Here is a 22192-nt window from a genome sequence, read left to right on the forward strand (position 1 = left end):
ACTAACTGTCTCACTGAGGCTCTGCTAACCAGAACCTCAGTGGTTATGCTCTCTCATTTCTTTCCAAAATGCCACTAATAGGCTAGTGACCAATTTCACCAATTCACATTGGCATACTGGAACACCCTTATAATTCCCTAGTATATGGTACTGAGGTACCCAGGGTATTGGGGTTCCAGGAGATCCCTATGGGCTGCAGCATTTCTTTTGCCACCCACAGGGAGATCTGACAATTCTTTCACAGGCCTGCCACTGCAGCCTGAGTGAAATTATGCCCACATTATTTCACAGCCATTTTACACTGCACATAAGTAACTTATAAGTCACCTATATGTCTAACCTTCACCTGGTGGAGGTTGGGTGCAAAGTTACTTAGTGTGTGGGCACCCTGGCACTAGCCAAGGTGCCCCCCACATTGTTCAGGGCAAATTCCCCGGACTTTGTGAGTGCGGGGATACCATTTCACACGTGCACTATAAATAGGTCACTACCTATGTATAGCGTCACAATGGTAACTCCGAACATGGCCATGTAACATGTCTAAGATCATGGAATTGTCATCCCAATGCCATTCTGGCATTGGGGAGACAATTCCATGATCCCCGGGTCTCTAGCACAGAACCCGGGGACTGCCAAACTACCTTTCCCGGGGTTTCACTGCAGCTGCTGCTGCTGCCAACCCCTCAGACAGGTTTCTGCCCTCCTGGGGTCCAGCCAGGCCTGGCCCAGGAAGGCAGAACAAAGGACTTCCTCAGAGAGAGGGTGTTACACCCTCTCCCTTTGGAAATAGGTGTCAGGGCTGGGGAGGAGTAGCCTCCCCCAGCCTCTGGAAATGCTTTGATGGGCACAGATGGTGCCCATCTCTGCATAAGCCAGTCTACACCGGTTCAGGGATCCCCCAGCCCTGCTTTGGTGCGAAACTGGACAAAGGAAAGGGGAGTGACCACTCCCCTGACCTGCACCTCCCAGGGGAGGTGCCCAGAGCTCCTCCAGCGTGCCCCAGACCTCTGCCATCTTGGATTCAGACGTGTGCTGGCACACTGGAATGCTCTGAATGGCCAGGGCCAGCAGGTGACGTCAGAGACTCCTTCTGATAGGCTCTTATCTTTCTTACTAGCCTATCCTCCTTCCTAGGTAGCCAAACCTCCTTTTCTGGCTATTTAGGGTCTCTGCTTTGGGGAATTCTTCAGATACCGAATGCAAGAGCTCACCAGAGTTCCTCTGCATCTCCCTCTTCACCTTCTGCCAAAGGATCGACCGCTGACTGCGCCCGCAAAACCGCAACAAAGTAGCAAAGACGACTACTGCAACCTTGTATCGCTTCATCCTGGCGGCTTTCTCGACTGTTTCCTGGTGGTGCATGCTCGGGGGTAGCCTGCCTCCTTCTTGCACCAGGAGCTCTGAAGAAATCTCCCGTGGGTCGACGGAATCTTCCCCCTGCAACCGCAGGCAACAAAAGACTGCATCACTGGTCCTCTGGGTCCCCTCTCGGCATGACGAGCGTGATCCCTGGAACTCAGCAACTATGTCCAAGTGACTCCCACAGTCCAGTGACTCTTCAGTCCAAGTTTGGTGGAGGTAAGTCCTTGCCTCCCCACGCTAGACTGCATTGCTGGGTACCGCGTGATTTGCAGCTGCTCCGGCTCCTGTGCACTCTTCCAGGATTTCCTTTGTGCACAGCCAAGCCTGGGTCCCAGACACTCTAACCTGCAGTACACAACCTTCGGAGTTGTCCTCCGGCGTCGTGGGACTCCCTTTTCTGACTTCGTGTGGACTCCGGTTCACTCCTCTTCTAAGTGCCTGATCCGGTACTTCTGCGGGTGCTGCCTGCTTCTGTGAGGGCTCCCTGACTTGCTGGGCGCCCCCTCTGTCTCCTCATCCAAGTGGCGACATCCTGGTCCCTCCTGGGCCACAGCCGCATCCAAAAACCCTAACCGCGACCCTTGCAGCTAGCAAGGCTTGTTTGCGGTCTTTCTGCGTGGGAACACCTCTGCAAGCTTCTTAACGACGTGGGACACCCATCCTCCAAAGGGGAAATTCCTAGTCCCCTTCGTTCTTGCAGAACACAAAGCTTCTTCCATCCGGTGGCAGCTTCCTTGCACCCTCAGCTGGCATTTCCTGGGCATCTGCCCACTCTCGATACTGTTGCGACTCTTGGACTTGGTCCCCTTGTCTTACAGGTACTCGGGTCCGGAAATCCACTGTTGTTGCATTGCTGGTGTTGGTCTTCCTTGCAGAATCCCCCTATCACGACTTCTGTGCTCTCTGGGGGTTGTAGGTGCAATTTACACCTACCTTACAGGGTCTTGGGGTGGGCTATTTTTCTAACCCTCACTGTTTTCTTACAGCCCCAGGGACCCTCTACAAGCTCACATAGGTTTGGGGTCCATTTGTGTTTCGCATTCCACTTTTGGAGTATATGGTTTGTGTAACCCCTATACCTATGTGCTCCTATTGCAATCAACTGTAACTTTACATTGCTTGCATTACTTCCTTTTGCTATTACTGCATATTTTTGGTATTGTGTACATATATCTTGTGTATATTTGGCATCCTCATACTGAGGGTACTCACTGAGATACTTTTGGCATATTGTCATAAAAATAAAGTACCTTTATTTTTAGTATATCTGTGTATTGTGTTTTCTTATGATATTGTGCATATGACACCAGTGGTATAGTAGGAACTTTGCATGTCTCCTAGTTCAGCCTAAGCTGCTCTGCTATAGCTACCTTCTATCAGCCTAAGCTGCTAGAAACACCTCTTCTACACTAATAAGGGATAACTGGACCTGGCACAAGGTGTAAGTACCTCTGGTACCCACTACAAGCCAGGCCAGCCTCCTACATAAGATGGCTAAAGAGTCCTGCTTGATTACCTATACCCCATGAGGGGTTGTAGGCATAATTACGTGAGTAGGTAGATCTCAGGCTTCATAGACAAGAGGAATCCGCAATAGGTGGTCTCACTACAGTTTTTGCAAACATTTGTGAGTCCTAAGTTGTTATCTGCTTGACGATTTCAGCATATGATTAGCTGTGTGTCTGGGAGGGTGTTCTCATATAACCAAATGTTGACTTGTGTGGCCAGGAATACTGACTGGGACATTTTATTTCTTATGTTACTGGACCTGGTTTTGCAGGCACATTACTCAACATTATGGAGCTTGGACTCCTTTGCATTTTTTGGATAGAAATGTAAACAGATCTCAAGTAATATGATCCAGGATCCGTAAAACCAGGACTGGCTACTGTCTTGGAGGCACTGGGGAACGTTGGCCATCATGCTCTTGGCTCAGACAAAATGGTTTCATCACGAGATGAGGCCCCTGCTTTATCATGCAGGAAAAATGCAGCTGGAGCTGTCAACCTGTAGGATCTCTGTAACCTCTTTACACTTTTAAAAGTGTACGCTTGGTACTAACTAAACCTCGCGGTCTTATGCTATACAACTTTCTTACACTGGCTAAAATTAGGTTTTCTTTCATGGAGTGTATAGTTTTGTTAAGTCCTCAAACAACTTGAGAGCCGTGGCTTATGTTTTCAGTTTAGCTCCCTGTGGTTTAGAACCATGGTTAACATGCTGCATGTCGATCAGTTTGTCTGTCGATTATTGTTATAATTGTATGCTTACTTTCTATTACCAGTGTATTAGTCGGACTTTCTTTTCTCCAGCTATGGCCCAATTCAGTAATTTACTTTTTTGTACCTCTGTAAATCAGTATTTATTTCAGAATTATTTTTCTGTAGCACCAATTTATGTTGCCTTGTGGACACTTCAGAGCAGGTTCTTAAAAGACTAACTGCAGAAGAACTGACATCAGATAAAAGCAGGCTCTACACAATCATGACACACATGCTCAAAGACCTATACAACTACCTACACATCCCAACATACATACAGCCACCCATAAACCCAGGCTAGAAGGCAAGCCGGTACATAGGCACACAAATTTACTTATTTATGTGACCTTGCACTGGTCCATAAGTAGGTGACTCCATGCACAAAGCTTAATGGACATATAAGCAGCAGCCCCATACGGACAGAGTATATACACACCCAAATCACACCGGCTCCTGCATGGAATACAGACACGCAGAGTCTCACAGTGCAGATGTAGACAGTGGGATGGGTGGATGGACATGGACAGACTGAAGAACAGACAGTGTGTATACGCAATGACTTGCATGTTTTATAACTGTTAATGTATAATTATTTCTGGATGGATACATACTTGCCACATTGATGTAGGGTTCATGCCTACTAACTCTTTAGCCCCACAGCTGATGAAATAAGATTTGGAGAAAGCGGAGTATCCATGGTAATTCTGCCACTGGCTTCTCCTTGGAACAGTCCGTTTGTTCTGGGGGATGGTATGTCTTTTTTCATCCCATATAATCTTTCCTATCTATGTAATAGGTAAGAATAAAGTATACTCTGCATGTCCTTATCGTCCTTTGCGTCCTCAGTATAACCTTATGTGTGCAGCATTGCACGTCCATATAGGCATATTTTTTGTGCCAACCTGTGATACACTAAGATTGCCATATCTTGAAATCTATACTGAATAATGTGTGTCCAGCTCTGGACTTTCTTGTTATGTGTTAGTCCAGTTGGTCTATAGATTGGCTAAGACTGAAACATTTGGTTTTCAGGGGTAAACTTGGCTATCCTAGTTAAAGGAAAATGTACATTCCATTAGTCAATCTGAGGAAATGGTATTGCTCGCACAAGATAGATTGAAGGGTGCCTTGGATGTGTATGAGCTGATGGAAGACGTTCTTGCATATTGTTTGTGTGCAATGCAAGACAAATCAGATAAGAGAATGCCTGGGTTCTTGCCTTGCTTAAATGTTTCAGAAATTGAAATCCTGATTTATATTTTTGCTCAGTTGCAAACATGCCAGAGTTTTCATTCATTAATGAACATTAGAGAGGCGTCTTTGTCGTGTTTGTAATACTTCTGATCGTTGGCAGTTTTAAAGTGGATGCCAGTGTTCTCTGTCTCCAGATCATATCCTATTTTGATGTTACTGGTGATGGTTGCTTCAGGGGCTATGCTGTGGCCTGAGCATAATCCAGTAAAGAAAAACTGAAGGCTCAAATGAGGACAGCCAGTGATGATCGAAACATATTAAAATCAGTATGCAGTAGTGGGTGCCTTGTAGGTCTTCACAACAGTCTCAGGATTCCATGAATCCATAGGAGGTTAGCAAGACAGTGTGACCTGTCCTTCAAAAAGGATCTATTGTTTTCGAAGACTGACCGTATATGTCAATCAGTCAGTGTGGCTTAGCCGAGTTATAAAGATTAAGTTGTTGAGGATGTCAAACAATGCTGAGCAAAAATAGTTATAGGACCATCATGCTGACCCAAATCTAAAGGCTTCATGTGAGTAGATGAGACTTGCTGCTGGCATACTCTTGAAGTTCTAGAAGTATTATACATTTACATATGAAAAGGAGCTTTGTGACGTGGGCCCACAATATATATTCAACAGGAGTCTTGGGGTGTCCAAACATTGACCAGCTCATCACCCAACTTCCTACTTTCTTTTTATCCAGCCGAACAGAGAGGCTGAGTGAACCGTTGCTTTCAAGAAAGAGCTGCAACTGATTAATCACTACCATGTTTAGAAGTATAGTCAGGAATGGCAGACCAACCCCTGGGAGGTAGTTGCCTGGTTCCTTGATTGCATGTGAAATGTTTGTAAGTTTCACGATTGCCTTTTCAGTTCTGGGGATTCTGAACGCTACACCAGATATGGTGTTTATTAGATCCTGCATAATTTATGATGGTTTTGTTTTTTTGTAGAGGATTAATAATGAGCCTGATAAGTTGCAGTTCTTAAAAGTATGTGCAACCTCATCAAAATCCAGTAGTTGAAAGTAAGACAGCTGTGGATGATAAATTAGTAGCTACCAGGCTAAGCAACTTGTCTTCTGTTACACATCTGCAACATGGTTTTAGATCTTGGCTACAGATATGTTTTGTCTTTAGTCAGACCTGTTGTTTGCAATGCATAATTCATCAGCCCCTTGCTCATGATTATATGTCTTTATTGTCTAGCTTGATTTCCTGCTCTTGATTGATTAGATGGTTTTCCTGCCTATTTTTGTGTTTGTTCTGCCCAAGAGCGTTTTGCTGTGTGTTTTGTTTGGGTGAGTTGTATCCTTCCACTCAATACTGGGGGGGACTCTATTTCTATGGAGCATTTCATAGGAGTGCAGGTGTTTCGTTTCTGTGTTCTGCTTTTTCCTTCCTGCCATGCTTTTGTACTCTTCGCCCCACCCCACCCCCCGATGCTCTGTGTCCTGCTCACTATGATGCTTCCTGTGTCCAGATGCGAGTTATAATGTTATACTGTATTCATTAATGGGTTTATTTTTACATGGGCCCAGCAGCTGCACAGTGCTGCTGGGACACTCACATCATTTTTTTGTGCTTTTATACGTACGTCCTACTTTTTACATATTTTCGTTTAATATTCTAGCCTGCAAATCTGCCATTTTAGAACAGTAAATTAAAGTGGCCTCCATGGGTCACAATGTATGCATGCACCCTGACCTAGGCCTTAGCATGTGCTCATCAAAGAGCATTGCCAAAGCCAATAAATATCTCAGCCTTTTAGAGCCTTCTTTGTACAAAAAAAAGTTATTTATTAGCATTTAAAAGTGTACAACTAAATACATAGTAATACTATCACAGAAGCATCTCCACACAAGGAATATAAACACGTGTCAAAATAAAGCAGACATTAGAATACATGTTATTATGCAGCAGAAAGCCTCTAATGCTCATAAATTTAGATGATAATGATTTCAGCAACTAAAGAGCATTGCATTTATTCCCCATGAGTTGAATTGTACAAGCATCCTAAAGTGAGCATAAGATACAGTATAGAAAACTACAAAGTTTAAATATTTCTCCAGTTCTCCTCCCTACCCCAGTGGCTTCCAGTCATCTCATTGTGCAGTGATAAGTAACAGTCTTTTCACCATGTGTTTCCCTCCACCTGGCAGGTATATATTTCCGTAGTCAGCAAGGGGTAATGTGCATACATCTGGGGTGGTTTAGACATGGTCTGGTATACTTAAACCATTAGTCAGAGGTACTCTTACAGTTTTTTATTTTCAACACCAGAACAGTCCACTCCAGAGGGCTCCAAAAGAGCCTGGGTAATTGACTCCACCAAGCAATCAGGGTGTCTGCTGCTCTAGTGTCCCCACATGTTTTCCTTAAATGTGCCTCTTCCGCTCTAGCCCATTTGACTCAATTGTTTTCCAATCTACAGCCATCATGGGTTGATGATTCAGCCATTGTATTGCAATTTGCTGCTTTGCAACCGTAAGTCCCAAAACTGCTAATCGTCTACTTAGTGTCTTTTTTTAGGGTTTTCGGTGAGCAGATGCAGCAAACATTTGATAATCTGTCACTTCACATCCCAACCTGTTGAGTTCTTTATTTGTGAAAGTGAATCCACCCAGAAAGAGACAATAATCGTACAGTGCCATAACACAGGTAAAAAATCTGCTTCAGGATCTCCACATCTGGGACAGTGTTGGGTCCTTGTCGGGGTAGATGAAATGCAGTTGTCTAGGGGAGAAATATACTGTAGGCACAATAATATATTTTATCTGTTTAAATCACACAGGTGGTTGCCCTACCGGCCCCCGGTATGAATTTTGTGCCATTCTTCTACAGTAATAGGTTAATCACAAAGATGTTGCCACGTCTCCTGCACACTTAGAGGTGCTGTCCATTTATCTGCTCTAAGGGCTCTATATAAATGGGTTATGAGTCTACGGCCACCTACCATATTTATCAGTGTCACCATTTTGTATGATGATTGAGGGAATGTTGGCCATAATTGTCATGCTGTTGTCCCCCTCCCAGCCCAAACATCTCCATGAACTCATGTATAGCAATAAAGCGTCCCCCAGGGTAGAGATGGAACAACATTATACAGCTGCCCTCCTGCCATTCATCAACTGTCATATAGTCTGCTATCCAAGCAAATGGGTATAGTATCCAAATATCTAAGACCGTTGCGTATGGAGTCCTTCTGATCACTGCCAAACCATTCCAGCCCACAGTCTGATTATCAGTCAGACCAAGTAGGGATGATTAACCGGAATATACAGTCTCCACATCAACAGTTTTCCTAGTTGATACCCGTTGTGTATACCCTCAAATAATGATTCCTCCTGTTTAGGGATCACCATCCAGTCAGTGGACAGCATGCTGTAGTTGGGCAGCAAGATAATACAATTCCAAGTCAGGGACTGCCACCCATCCCTCTTACTCCATTCCCTCTTAAGTATATTGAGACCCCCTCTGCTTCTCCCATCGGCCCTCAGACGTTCCACCAAGTGAGAGTCTATTTCTCTGAACATCTCCCGGGGAACCTCATACATAGTGCCCTGTAGGACATAAAGACGAGGCAAGATCACCATTTTTATTATAGCTATTTTCCCCATCAGGGACAATCTGAGGGTGTTCAAGAACTTGAGTGAGGGGCGTAAATTACATATCACTCTGCCCATATTCTGTTCAAATGTCAATTACACATCATGTGCAATACATATTCCACAATATTTAACCTTGTCCAGTGTAGGTCCACTACCAGGAGTTGTGCAGGCAAGCCCTGCAGTCGGCCTAGCAGGGACAATACCGATTTAGCGCTATTAAGTCGCGATCCCAAGTATTCCCAGAACTCATGCATTACATTGAGCAATAGCAGAACTGATATATCGGGTTGACTGAGATATATCATCGTGTCATCTGCATACAGTGACACCATATGTTCAGTGCGGTCAGGTTTGCCAATACTTATTTTTCGGATTTCTTTCAGGCTATTTTGTGAGCATTGTTTAGAGCAGGTGATCTGTGGTGAATGGTATAATTATGCAGTACGTATTTAATAAGGACTTTTCTCTGGCTTTTGGAGTAGTCAATGGTGAACAGTATCCCAATGGGTATGACCATTTAACACGGGTACGATTTGGGCTCAGTTACTTCTCCAACTCCAGTTGGATAACCAAGGTCCTTGTGTATCGTTTTATCGTAGGCACAGATTGAATAAAACTCTTTTTCATATCAGGCTCCAATTTACTCCCATTGTGCACTTCATTCCCAATGGTAGCTTGGTAGTCAATGCTTAATCCAGCATGTGGTACTAGGTGTGGTCGGTAGGACAATGATTGCGCACACTACACATAAAGGTCCAAACAGAGCTATAACTTAAAAAAAAAAAAAAAAGATTGTGTATTTGCACCAAAGAAACATAGGAGAGTTAAAATGGTGACCGAAAGAACTCAGAAGGTTATGGAACCCTCTGGGTCTGAGAACAAACGGCAAACAAGTGTGATTGCTTCTGTGCCATAAAATATAACTAACATGGATTTTATGTACACTGATTTTCTATGGGGAAAGTATGTGAAATCTTGACTATCATACAACGGATTATGATCTCCATTCTCTCACTATGGGTTTGGTTATAGACTCAACGGAACTAATGGTGCCAGGCGTTGTTATATTTGATCTAGTTTGCCACAAGTTTAATGAGTTTCCTCACAGACAGTCGAGACTGTGGCAAAAATGTCAAAATACTTTAAACCTTGAAAACCTACCAAAAGGTGAGCTAGAATTCTAACCCACAGAAAATTATAGTTTTAGGATCACAAGGAAATGGCCCAGAAGTCAGTCTGAGTGTTTACTTAACAGGGCCACTGGATCCGAGTGGTCAGTCATTGAAGGTACCATCTGAAATGGTCGAGGAGATACAGTTATTGCCCCCACTAGGTTACAGCACAAGAGATTGATTATCATTGAGAGTGGGACTGGGTTGGCAGCCACTGTGGGTTTATGTACAAACGTCCTAGGTTTACTTGCTCTTTGCATCGCTCTCGCTCTCTTTGAGAGAAGGTAGGAAGCTTGCCTTAACGTTTTCAGATGATCATAAATGCAGGGCTTATGATGGATAGGCAAAGGTTCTGCTTTTCAAACATCTGCAATGACTGCCTCCCCTTCTTTTTAGGGTACTGATTTGTCCATTTCCCCACCTCTCTGGTTCTTTGCCGGGCATCTTGCCCTCTTGTAAGGGGTCCGCCTCATGGCCATTATAAGGAAAGGGACCTTCAGAAACCACACGGACTGTGAGTGTACTCGGCTCTTGGCAAGCAGGCTACACTCTCTGCATCTGGGGAAGAGAGTGGTTTCTTAAGCTTTACCTACACAGACAGCAGTAAGAACCATTTATTGATATATTGGTTGGCCGGGAGCGCTTTCTGCACTGGATAGTCGACTAACCCAGTTACTTTGCAATACACAGCCTAGGGCTGCATTGGTGCCGGCAGTGCCTCCAGTGTTGGGACGAAATACGAATTGTGAGCAGGGAATTGGACAAGAAAGCAAGGGTCTTACTCGGGTAATGTTACAAGACAAACTCTAAATACATGTTAACACGCTGAATACAGTACTGTCCGCGACCAAATTTCACATATTGACATGTTCTGTCATCTACTTGAATAGAGTATGCTAAGGATGTTTAAAAACACGATCTAGTCCAGAATATGACGACAGTTGAACTTTAAAGGATCCATCGTGTTGCTCCTAGTGAAACTGATTTAAGTTGCTAAGAGTATTTGCTGCTTGCCAGCCTGCATTACAAAAACCCACTACAAGGAGTGGGAGCTGGGATCTGTCCTAATCTTGTTGACATGTGATAGGAGTGCAGCCATCACTGAGCAGAATAGTGTGTAGGCCAAGTTTCGGGACATTATGCGTTTGGTTGCAGATAACGTCGTCATTGCCTGTTCACTTGATTTCCTTTTATGGAAAGGTATGCCTTACATAGGGAAGTGCGCTTTAGACAGCTTACTGGGAATTTAAACTCCAACATTCCCTTTAATCGAGTGCTGTTACAGAATCTTTGCTGAGGTGGATTCTTTGACCTGTTTATTTAAGGAGCATATTAAGGGCTTGCTACTTGCAACCAGCCATTAAAGTTATTTTTGGTTCGGTTACTTTTTTCGTTTAATCAAATTGAACCTCCTGCTTCCCACATAAGCAAACCAAGGTCATTTTGACTCGCAGAGAAATGGGTAGCCATCTTGCCATCCCATGCCCAGTGCAACGCAGCTGTCTAATTTTGACTGTTGTACTGGGAAGCCATCTTTCCCACCTGCAGCACAGCATGCGAATGTCGTTTCACCTCATAAACCGCTTTGTACGGGCCATGTTATTTAGCTGTTTTAATTGAATGTTAGTTTGGGTCCGCAGCTCCTGTTCAAACAATTGCAGGATTGGAGCACCAGTGTTGGAGATTTTTAGGTTGAGCATAGCTGCGCGCAAGCGTTGCTTTTCCAACGTGTTGGTATGTATGTGGACTTTTAACCACGCCCATCACTACCACTGGTTTGTGGGCTTGCCCTTCAAAAACCCTTTGACATTGGGAAATGGTTTACATTTGTCCCTCCGTTGGGAGGTTTTGTTACTGCCTTGACCAGCGCTCGTTACATGGCTAATTGCACTTTTGCTGATAGGTTTAACTGCAAGCAAACTTTTCTTTTTTCTTTTTGTGTGTCTCTTCATGCTGATTATCATGGCTGCCGTGGTGCTGTGAATCGGCTCGCTTATATGAAACTGTTTTACTTTTCATTTTCAATTTATGTGGCAAGAAAAGTCCGGTTAGGAGTTTACAATGCTAATAGCTCTAACTCGAGCAAATAAGAGACCCATTGCATTGAAAATACTTGGTTTTTTTTTTGGTTTTTTTTGGGCTACGGGATTAGTCTCCCACAGTTCAGTCTCAAAATGCTTCAAAACATAACTGGATAGTCCGGCATAACAATGTCCAGTGCCAGAGAAGGAAACCAAAGCAGCCCTGGCACACTTTTTCAGACCAGCCCCTGTATATAGGGAGCATAGAGAACGAGTCTGACCACTACAGTGGGGCTTGGTGGAGTTCTCCTACCCACTTCAAGAAAATTTGGGAAAAAATTGCAAAAATGTTGCATTCTATAAAACATTTTTCATTTTATTTTCAATTTTGTTTGTTTTTAAAGCATAGTAAATTATTACGTACATAGCACCAGGATACAGCAGTCTTTAATGGGGCTCTTCAGTGATCCCCTTTAACAGGGCCTCTCATTTCTCAGTAGCCCCTCTCTCACATGTATTTCATTTGTTTTATAGCTCCTCTTTTACCATCGTTGGAGCATTTTACATCACACACACACACATACAAAGACCATGAATCCTGTGTGTGTAAATCAGTGTATAGAAAATGTTACAGAAGACAAAAGGGACTACAAGGTGTAGGATTCACATGTCATCCATAATGGTAGGCATTTTATAAGAGTGCTGGGTCTAGAGGAGCATAAACTCAGGATTCAGAACCTACCACGGTTGTTAGAATTGACTTTACTAATAACAATTTCTACCCAAACAAACCCTTTTTTAGCAAAATTAGGATAATCAAAGACCGAGAAAACAACATAACTTTTAAACCTGTACCATGCAGTTTGCATGCAGCTCTTTAATGGCAGTTCATAGCTAGATTATGATTGTAATTTATGAACTGCACAGTAACAAAAGGCTCTCAATGACAAAAGCAGTATCCCGCTGAGTTATGCGTATAAAATACTGTTCTGCATATTATGGGTCCTTTGCAGCCGGCATACTAACTCTCTGCAGTACCTGAAACAAGTTAAAACTGCCGCTAGACAAAACTCTGATCTCTCTCCAGTGGATATATCAGTCGCCATAATTAGATTAGAACTCTTATTGTTCCTGAAATTTTTTGGATATACAAGGAACTCTGCTGTGCTTTTAAACCCACTACAAAACTGTCCCCCCAGTAATAAAAACAACCCCTCTCTCTTCTAGCCTTCCAGGGAAACACCTGATGCCCGGTACGGCCAGTACAGCCTTGACAATGTCATTTATATCTGACGCACAGCAAAAGAAAGGGATGCAAAGATGGTTAAACCTACTTTGTTATAAACCACAGTTAAAAAATGTAACCAAAATTACAGTGGGGATACACAAATAATAAAGATGTTTCTTGCAAATCATTTAGTGATTAGTCATGCACTTGTTTTCATGAGATGGAGCCTAAAGAGCAATTGATTATGGTAGCAATATGTGTGAATTGCAGAGCTTGGCTCTGAACTATGTAAATTGATGGTCTATCTCCGGTCCAGTCCCCTTCTTCAAAATATGATACCAATCCTAGTGTGACTCATTGGGGACAAAGTGGCAGCTGTAAAAAAAATTTGCTTTCTTTCTTCCAGCAAAGGGTTGAGATTCACAAACTCCGTCAGGGGGAGAACTTGATACTTGGCTTCAGCATTGGAGGTGGAATTGACCAGGATCCGTCTCAGAATCCCTTCTCTGAGGACAAGACTGACAAGGTGAGGCTCCATCACAAACTTTGTGAGGCTCATGACATTTGCTCGCATACCTTGGTGATATCTTGGGCAGTGTGGTGAGAGGATGATGACAGTTGTTTTTCATTCAACAGAAATATCAATAGGTCTCGCCTAAAACTGCAAGTTTATTTTTTTTGTTAGCTTTAAGTGGAAGTCGAGATCGCACATTCTTTACTATTGCTTGGCCTTATCACTCAAATTTGCTTGCTTCTCATTTGTTAGCACATATCGGCTTTGCATCTTTTTCTTGTGTTAGCTCTTTGTCTGGAGTATGGCCAAAGTACTATTGTCCTTCCACTGCTCGCGTTATGGAAGCTACATTTTGTTTTTCTTTTTCTTTTTCTGGAAGCACTCCAAGAGTGCATGTGTTTGAGAGCTGACTTCCTCAACGGTCTCTCTTTCTCTCTTTCTCTCTTCTCTCTCTCTTCTCTCTTTCTCTCTTTCTCTCTTTCTCTCTTTCTCTCTTTTTCTCTTTTTCTCTTTCTCTCTTTCTCTTTCTCTTCTCCCGTGTTGTTTTCTCTCAGTCATGTGCTTCTGTCCACCACACTCTCTGATACTCGACTCTCTCATCCATGTTCTTCTGCCCCGATGTTGCTGTCATTAGGCTGCAGGCTTCTGCCTCATCACCACATGTTGCTCTTGTTCGTCTTGCTTCTACAACCCCGCGTTGCTACCTCCCCAACCCGCTACCCAGACCCCATTAACATTTAAAAAAAAAGCACCATGAGCCACGTCAGTTTGTTGGCACGAGCATGCATGTTTACTGCATGTGCGCGCCAGCAAAATTACACTTCCGAGCAGCCATGTCATTGTGCTTTTTAAAATGTTTTTTTTCCTTCATGCGGTATAGCATCTGCTTTGATGCTGTACAGCATGTTTTGTAATAGGTGCTTTCGGGCTAAAATAATATTTGGTTCAAACGGGAGCAGCAAGCACAGCGCTCATTTAGGTAGCTTACAACACACTGCCTAACATAGCTCGCAGCTATGAGTTTTTTGTGCTCCAGCTTTCACTTACATGTGATGTGAGTAATAAAAACAGCGTGCTACATTCTCCTGCTGAAAAGGGGGGCGGGGGTGGGGAGCAGCACTCACTCAAGCTCATACACCCTGGTAACAGCCTAAACCATCTGCCTTCATGGAAGGCACTTATTATTTAGAAATGGGAAAGTGATCTAGGAAAACAGCCCCAACATAGTGAACACAAACTAGCCCTGGCAAAGCCAATAGGTCTCACCTATGCAAGAGCATTAGCTTTGCAAATGTCTTTTAGTCCTGTTGTACAGCAGCGTGGCTGCTGTTCAGCATGGCTAAAAGATAGTGGTGTGCCATAGCGTAGCACCATGTAGAGGAGAGTGCATGGAGTGCAGTGGCTTAAAGTAACTTGGTGTGGAGTGGTGTAGAGTTTAACGGAGTGGACTACAGTGGCACAGTGTGGTGTAGAATAGAGTGGCATGGAGTACAGTGGAGTGGCGTAGAGTGGAGTAATGAAGAGTAAAGCAGCATAGAGTAGAGAGTACAGTTGTGGATGTAAGTAACTTTAAACAAGGAGCCTAACTTAAAATCAACCCAAGGATATGAGGCCTAAAGGAGAAAGCAGTTTGCGAACTGGAAATAGAGCAAGTGTCCTGAAATGCATACATGTACAATGATAAGTAATATAAAAAAAAATGTATATAAAAGTGCAGCAGCTAAAGAAATAGTTCCTCAATCACAGCGTAATCAGCGGACTAATACTAAATTGAAGCAATCTGTGTTTGGTCATTGCTCCAAAGAAAGAAAAGGAAGTGACATCCAACAGGCACTGGTTAACTAGAAGGCAGCAAAGAAGAGTGACAACGAAGCCAACGGATGGTATGCAATAAGTGGACACCAAACCTTTTATTGTAAACAATACCCTTGGCATCTGTTGCCAGGGGTCCTAAAAAAACAAATTGGGTGTCGCCGCATAGCCTCGTCCTGTTCCCTTTCCTGTGTGTTCTGAAAGAATGCCGTGCTCTTTTTCACTGTAAGTCACACAGACTTTAAACTTTTTACATCCTGGTATTTCTGTTTTCAAGAAAATATCTGAAACTTAGCTACTTTCTGTCTGCACCAACAGTCATTAGTTTAAAAAAAAAACTGTTCCCTAGACGAAGCAATGTCTAACAGCAGCGCTGAAAGCACACACAATCGAAGATAGTTTGTATTACTGCTCTCCCCATTCTGCAGCACGATTTTGAAAGTTTATATTTCCCAGTCGTGGCTATGGCCTTCGGAAAGGGACCCGGAAATTCACCAGTTTACAGTTCAGTACCTGTTGGACTCAATTCCTCCATGACCTTCTTCGTCACTCTTAACAAAACAACAGACTGCAGGAGAAACTATATAGCCGGACTGTTGTCATCGTGACTTGTTTCAATAACTCTCTCTGTCATGCACCCTTTTGTCCCACCCTCTCTTTCTCAATTTCGCCCCCAGTGAATACAAACACTAAGCCACTGCACAGGTGTGCACATGTGTCTGAGATGTATACTCTGTCAGTTTTATACAGACCTCACTCACACAAAAGGCACAAGGCACAAAGCACATTGCACAAACATACACCCCACTAAGGAAAAGGAAACACAGCACACACAAATCCATGATCCTTTAACACTTGCATCACAGTTAAAACACAGATCACCAATACGCAACCATAGCAACAAAAGTACACACACACACACACACACACACACACACACACACACACACATATATATCCCTCTGCCCCTCTCAGAAACATGCATTACTCGACACCCAGCCACAGTAACAAAAACTTGCAATCACAGGATGACCACTCAACATACGACAGACTAATGGAACAAACCTAAATCTTGTCTACAAAATACAGCAGGCATAAAAATTCTCTCGCACCACACCATGCACTCAAATATGCACACAACTGAAACGCACGCCATACCAATGCACACATTAGCACTAAATATTGATAAGAACCCATGGTTTAGCAGCATCCGGTCATTCAACTAAGCTTTTCTTCCTGGCTTTCGTTCCTCCACGCTAATCGAAGTGGTAAGCTATGTTTCTAATCCCATTGTTACTGTGCAGTTTCAGGGATGCTGCTTGTCCGTATTCATCAAGCATTCCTTAGTTTTTAGGTCTTACCTGCCAGACAGTGCAAGTTGTGTGGTTGCAAAAGACCTATTGTGAACTTACATCATTCTTACAGCCCACCCATTGCTAACCATAACTTGGCTTTATTGTCACACCTATTTGCTTTATATTAAATAGCTTGCCTTATCCTTCTTGTGTTTGTCCGTCCCCTGCAGCATAACCTCTTTAAAGTCATTTTGATTGGATGACTTGTATTCTTCCAGTACTCACATTTAGGGAACTACTTTCTAGGTTTCGCCTGCACAGCACTTGTGCTGTGCTTATGAAATCTCTTGTAAAGAAAAAAATCTTAAGAGGGACTTAGAGCCCACACATTACTTACATTTACTTACCATTGATTGACTTCCTGTGTTTGTTCACTTAAATTAAAGGACAGAACTTTTCTAAAGCCACACTGATTCCCCCCTTTGTTCCTCTCAAAAGGAAATGATGCCACGTGGTTGGTATAAAGCAGGCTACATTTGGGAATACTTAATCGGATGACGCCCACTAACTTTCCTTTAGCAAATGTGAGTTTCAGCACTGGGAGTTTCTTGATTATGTCCTCCTTACTAAACTTCATCTGGGTCATTATTTTTCAATCATAATTGGTCCACTTCCATCTGGCCATAAGGCAATAAACACATTTAATTTTGTCACCATGCTGTCCGCTGCCCAAGGCAGGAGCTTGTAGAACCACCTTTTTTTTAGAAATGCTTTTAATCTGCCGAGCCATCCTACGCTGTAAAATGAAAACTAGTGACACCGTTCACAGTACTGCCGAGATGAAAGAGCTATGCTGAATGGATAGAGCAGCGGAATACCGATTTCTGTAACAGAATTGGAAAAGGTGCCTGTGTTAAATGCTAAAGTTAGACATGCTGTTTGCAAAGCATCCAGAAGACAATTACTAGTGACTCCAAGGGAAGATTCTCTAGATAGGGAACTCAGGCAACTGAAACTGGAGGAGGCCAAGCTGAGGCTGCAGCAGCAACAGCTAGCTCTAGACAGGGAGGCCTGGGCAGTGGAGAGAGACAGATGCTGGGGTTTGGGTTAGCACCCCATGGTGGCCGCAGCAACTTTGGTTTCAGAGAGCCTAGGGTCAGAAAGGACTCGTTTGATTACAGAAACCTAAGTAAAGTTGTTCCCCCACTACAAGGTAGTGTCGTTTTCAAGCCCAACCATTTTATTTTTTTTGCAACAATGACAAACAGGCCTTTTTTAGGTTTCACCTATGTGCTTTCTGGAAAAAACAAATTGGCAAACCTAGCTTGTTTTGCTTATACGACATCTATTACCTTTTGTCAAGGTTTTTTTTTTTTTTTTTGTAAAGTTAAAAAAATTTAAATAAAAAAAAAAAGTGCCATGGTGCGGCCAGTGTGGACTGCGTCATCGCACCGTTTTTTTTATGGGCGAGCACAAAGTGCTCCGTCCATTCTGTTATCTCTCTTTGGGCTTTAAACCACGCCCATGCCACGTCAGTCACTTACATTGGTTTGTGGGCTTGCCTTTTAAAATCCGCTTGCTTTAATTTGTGAAAGGTATGCATACGTCATGCCTTTTCCGGTGTTTAGCCCACCTACACAGCACCGGTAAAGTACCAAAAACATACGAGGCTCGATGTTTTCAGCCTGGAGTCCGGACTACTTTATCTGTTTATTTTCCACACAGCGCGATCGCGCTGCATTTTACACAGCGCGATCGTGCTGCGTTTTGTTTTTTTGCTTTACAACGCTCATAGCTCTAACTCGAACAAATGCGAGGCCCGTTGCCTTGAAAATGCTTGTTCTTTTTTTTCTTTAAGCATTGTTGCACAGCAGCCCGCTATGCTGCGTAACCCATCTTAAAAAAATAAATTTGACAAAGCCAATAGATGTTACATTTGCGAAACCTTGCCAAGACTTGTTTCCTTTCATTCAGCCCTCATCAGAGTGCATGTGGTATTAGCGTTATCCCTCATGTGCTGGTTCTCCTCAAATATTCATGCCCTGCTCTGTATTGCTCCCTACCCCTCCCAGCTTATCTGTAAGAACAACAATAACATGTATTTTTCGCTGGGACATGGCTGAGGAGCAGACTTTAAAGGTTATCTTTTTTTTTTAAAACCTACTACATTTCACTTCTTAGATGCAAGCACAAGCTTTGGCATACACAGGCTTTTATGGTGCTGCCGGATGGGTCCTTTGGTGCATTAACTAAGCTGGTGTCTGAGGCAGACGTGCACTTAGCGTGACACTTCTTTAGGAGGTCCATAAGTTGTCCCCCTGGGCTACTAAAGAGGACTAAAGGGATGAATTCCGTAAAGAAAATTATACCTTGACAATTATTTCCCTTTGTATTCTGACACTGCCTTATTCTTTATAAATTCCGTTCAGAGTTTCCTGAGTGAAAAGTATAAAATAAACCATTCCATTTATAAGACTGAAAACATTGAATTCAATGTACAGTTTTTAAATACTATAAGGTATGTACTTGCTTTTCCTCCAGTATTTTAAAATGTTTTTCTTTTATGTTTTTTAGACCGTACTTCAGACCAAAATTGGGAAAGCCAACAGCTTGGCACTTGCATTGTAAAGGCAAGACATAATGGCTTTGCCCATGCTTGCTTAACTTGTGTTTACACTGGTAAAATAAATATTTTAGCTTAATGTAGTGCACTTGCTTAGAGGTCATGTGCTAAAGTTATAAGCTAGAAATAAACAGCAATTTTTTAATCTCAAATTGGCAATACCTACTCAGGGTCCACAGCTGTTGGAAAAATGATATAGTCGTCTATATACATAAAAAAAAAAAAACACTTTAAATGTGAAGGAATTTGAAATTGGAAGCTGAAAATTAATTTGGTAACCTTGGCTTGATTCATATGGAAGCGCAAGTACGGAAAGCTGAATCTAAAGTTAGTCAACTGAAGTTTATTAGCACTTTTGACATTTCGTGTAAAGGAAAGGCAAAATGGAAAGAAAATGTATTTCTGTATGTACAGCAAATTAAAATAACAAAATAGACACTTCTAAAGTGAAACAAGTTAAAAGAAAACCGCTCTGAAGTAGAGTGGCTTGCAGCAAAGCAGTGCACCTCGCATGAGGGCCCTGTCTCACGATCTGAACGCGAGACCATCTCCTGACAAACGATATGTCAAGATTGTAACTAGATCTATCCGGTCACCTTGCATGTATCAATTCTAATATATTTACTTTGCTTTCGCAGTTTGTCCATCACGAAAATAATATTTTTAGGATCACTCTCTGGTTTGGGTTCTCCATTCTCGCTGCTTACTATACTATGAACCCCGTGTGTACTCCTGCTAGACATGTCGGCGACACATACAAATAACTGACATGTAATAAATGCGTTTTTTTTTTGTTTAGATGTTTCTTTGTGTTGCCTTTGGCATAAGCTCTGTAGATTTCCTGTGCGCACACTTCATGTGTATTGAAAGAGCTACTGCATTTCATCACTATAAAATGTGATTTCACCTCTGCCAGTCCTTAGAATTTTATGTCACTTCATGGCTATTGCACTGGAAGGCGGTATGGTTGCACTGTTTGCAACAATTGAGAACTGTCATGTGTTTTTGTGATGTACATAGTTTCTGTTTATTTACGTTTTTTCTGTGATAAGGAGTGAATATCTGTGGAACTGCAGTTATGGTTACACAATCTCCCCCTCCCCCTCCCCCCCCCCCCCCTCAACACTCCCATAATATATTGTCCTCTTTACGTTGTAGTTGGACCATGGGTAAGTTATCCTTGCAGTGATGGCCATAATCGAGCAGTTTTAGAGGTTTGTAAAGTTTAGATCTAAACATATATGTAATTTTCGTTCTGTCTAATAGCTCATGGAGTTTTACAATCGCATGAATGCACCTGAATAAAAAGATGGCTATTACAAAAATACAGTGACCTGTATTTAGGGTTTAAGGTCATGCCCTTTCAGCCCTGTTAACGCTTAGCATGCCTCTATGCGCACTATTTTGTGCCTGTTTGTGGACAGGGTCTGCAGACTGAAAAGTAAAGCTGGTAAATATTTTTTTCAGCATCTTTCTGGCCCTTTTACATTGCTTACCTACATATCAATGAATTTATTTTTAAAACTGCGGCAAAATTACTGAACATAGCTGCATCATATATGGAAAAGCACTGAAAAGGCAGTGGCCCCCTGTTCATGTGAAATATGGCTCCACTCTATTCAGCCATTTTTGTGCCACGCTTAAATAAGGTGGGCATTAGGATTCCATTTGCACCCTTCCAAAAGGCCAAACTATTATCACCTTTGTACACCTTTTCAATCAGCACACACTTCCCAGCGTCCAACAAAAGTGCAATAGAATATTTATGGGGAACGTGAACGTTTGTTTTGAATTTAGCAAATGACATCATTTATTGGCAAATTAACATTTTCTATTCATTTTGACCAACTGATCTAACGTTTACTGTGTCACTGTAATTCAAGCAGGCACCATGACCAGGCCTTGTGGCTACGTAGTCTTTGATAACAGCAGCATCCAGAGAAACCGATTTCGCCATCTCGATGTCTTTGAATGCATGTAGTATAAATGGTGAGACAAAGTCAGACTTTGAGACTGTGCAGCTGGAATGAGTAGAGTAGACCATAGTCCTGCATTAGGGAAAGTCCGGTTCATCGCGAAAATACTGTGATTCTGAAAGTCTTACTGTAACTGGGATTCACAATGTTGCGGCAGATTTAGCGTTACGGGGCAATTAACCTGTAGAAATTGAATTTCTGCATGTGTTTCCACATTCATGGGGGAAGTTAGTTCAAGCATTCTACTGACCGGCAAGTGGAAAGTGTAAATCCACGGAAATCCACGTTTTCATTGAAAACACTTGTTATACCTCCAGCTGTCTCTGCCTTAGATGCTTACTAGAAGTCATCTGTATTTTCTTGAATGTAAATTTCTCTCTGGTATGGATAGAATTTTTAGTGAATAGAGGCTAGATGAAAGCAATCTGGGAGGCCATGATGTTTGCATAGGTACGGCAATGGGCAAACCAAGATGGACTAGTAGTCCGTGCTTGCTTCAGTTTCCTATGTATCTCTTGTTATATGTGAGCTGTTACTATGGTGTTAGAACAAAGCCAGACCTGTAGAATTAGTGTCAAGATAGTTTTCGGTGGTGTGGGCAATTCAAGGGCACCTAAGCAATACTTTTAACCAGGATCCTCTACTGTCCTTGCAACATATTACTGCAGCTCACTGAGCTGCCTAGTACTTCCTTAGTAGGCCTTTATCTTCAGGGGCTAGCAAGGTCGGATAGTCCAGGCTTACTTTTGGAGGTTAGTGGGGACTAGTGTGCTCTAATAGAGATCACACAGGGAACCCACAGAGATGTTAATGAGTAACTCCAAGGGCTGTCTGCAATACGCTGATGCTGACGCTGACGCTGAGACGCAGGTGGGCAGGTCTGGCAGCAGCAGTGCGTCACCGCTCTGATCGCCAAACGCCGAGAGAGGAATGTGGAGGTCCGCAGCGTTCTTCTTCCCCTGTCTCCTTCTCCTTGCTGCCGCTCCACCTTCCTCCCTCCGACGGACAGACAGTGGACAGTGGGGGTCTGGTGGGGCGGAGGTAGATTAGGGGCTTTGTAGTGTTCCTTCGCTCCCCCGG

The 22192-nt window shown here is 42.9% G+C and overlaps 1 protein-coding gene across 1 annotated transcript in view; it reads left to right on the plus strand.

Annotated features, from left to right (window-relative positions):
- Positions 1–22192, plus strand: part of TAX1BP3 (Tax1 binding protein 3) — a 168335-nt gene that overhangs the window by 66475 nt on the left and 79668 nt on the right. The window contains exon 2 of the mRNA XM_069226342.1: positions 13299–13418. Within this exon, the coding sequence (XP_069082443.1) occupies positions 13299–13418 (120 nt within the window). The remainder of the gene's footprint in view (positions 1–13298; positions 13419–22192) is intronic.

The sequence above is a fragment of the Pleurodeles waltl genome, chromosome 3_1 (genome assembly GCF_031143425.1).
Source record: "Pleurodeles waltl isolate 20211129_DDA chromosome 3_1, aPleWal1.hap1.20221129, whole genome shotgun sequence".
Classification (NCBI taxonomy): Eukaryota; Metazoa; Chordata; class Amphibia; order Caudata; family Salamandridae; genus Pleurodeles; species Pleurodeles waltl.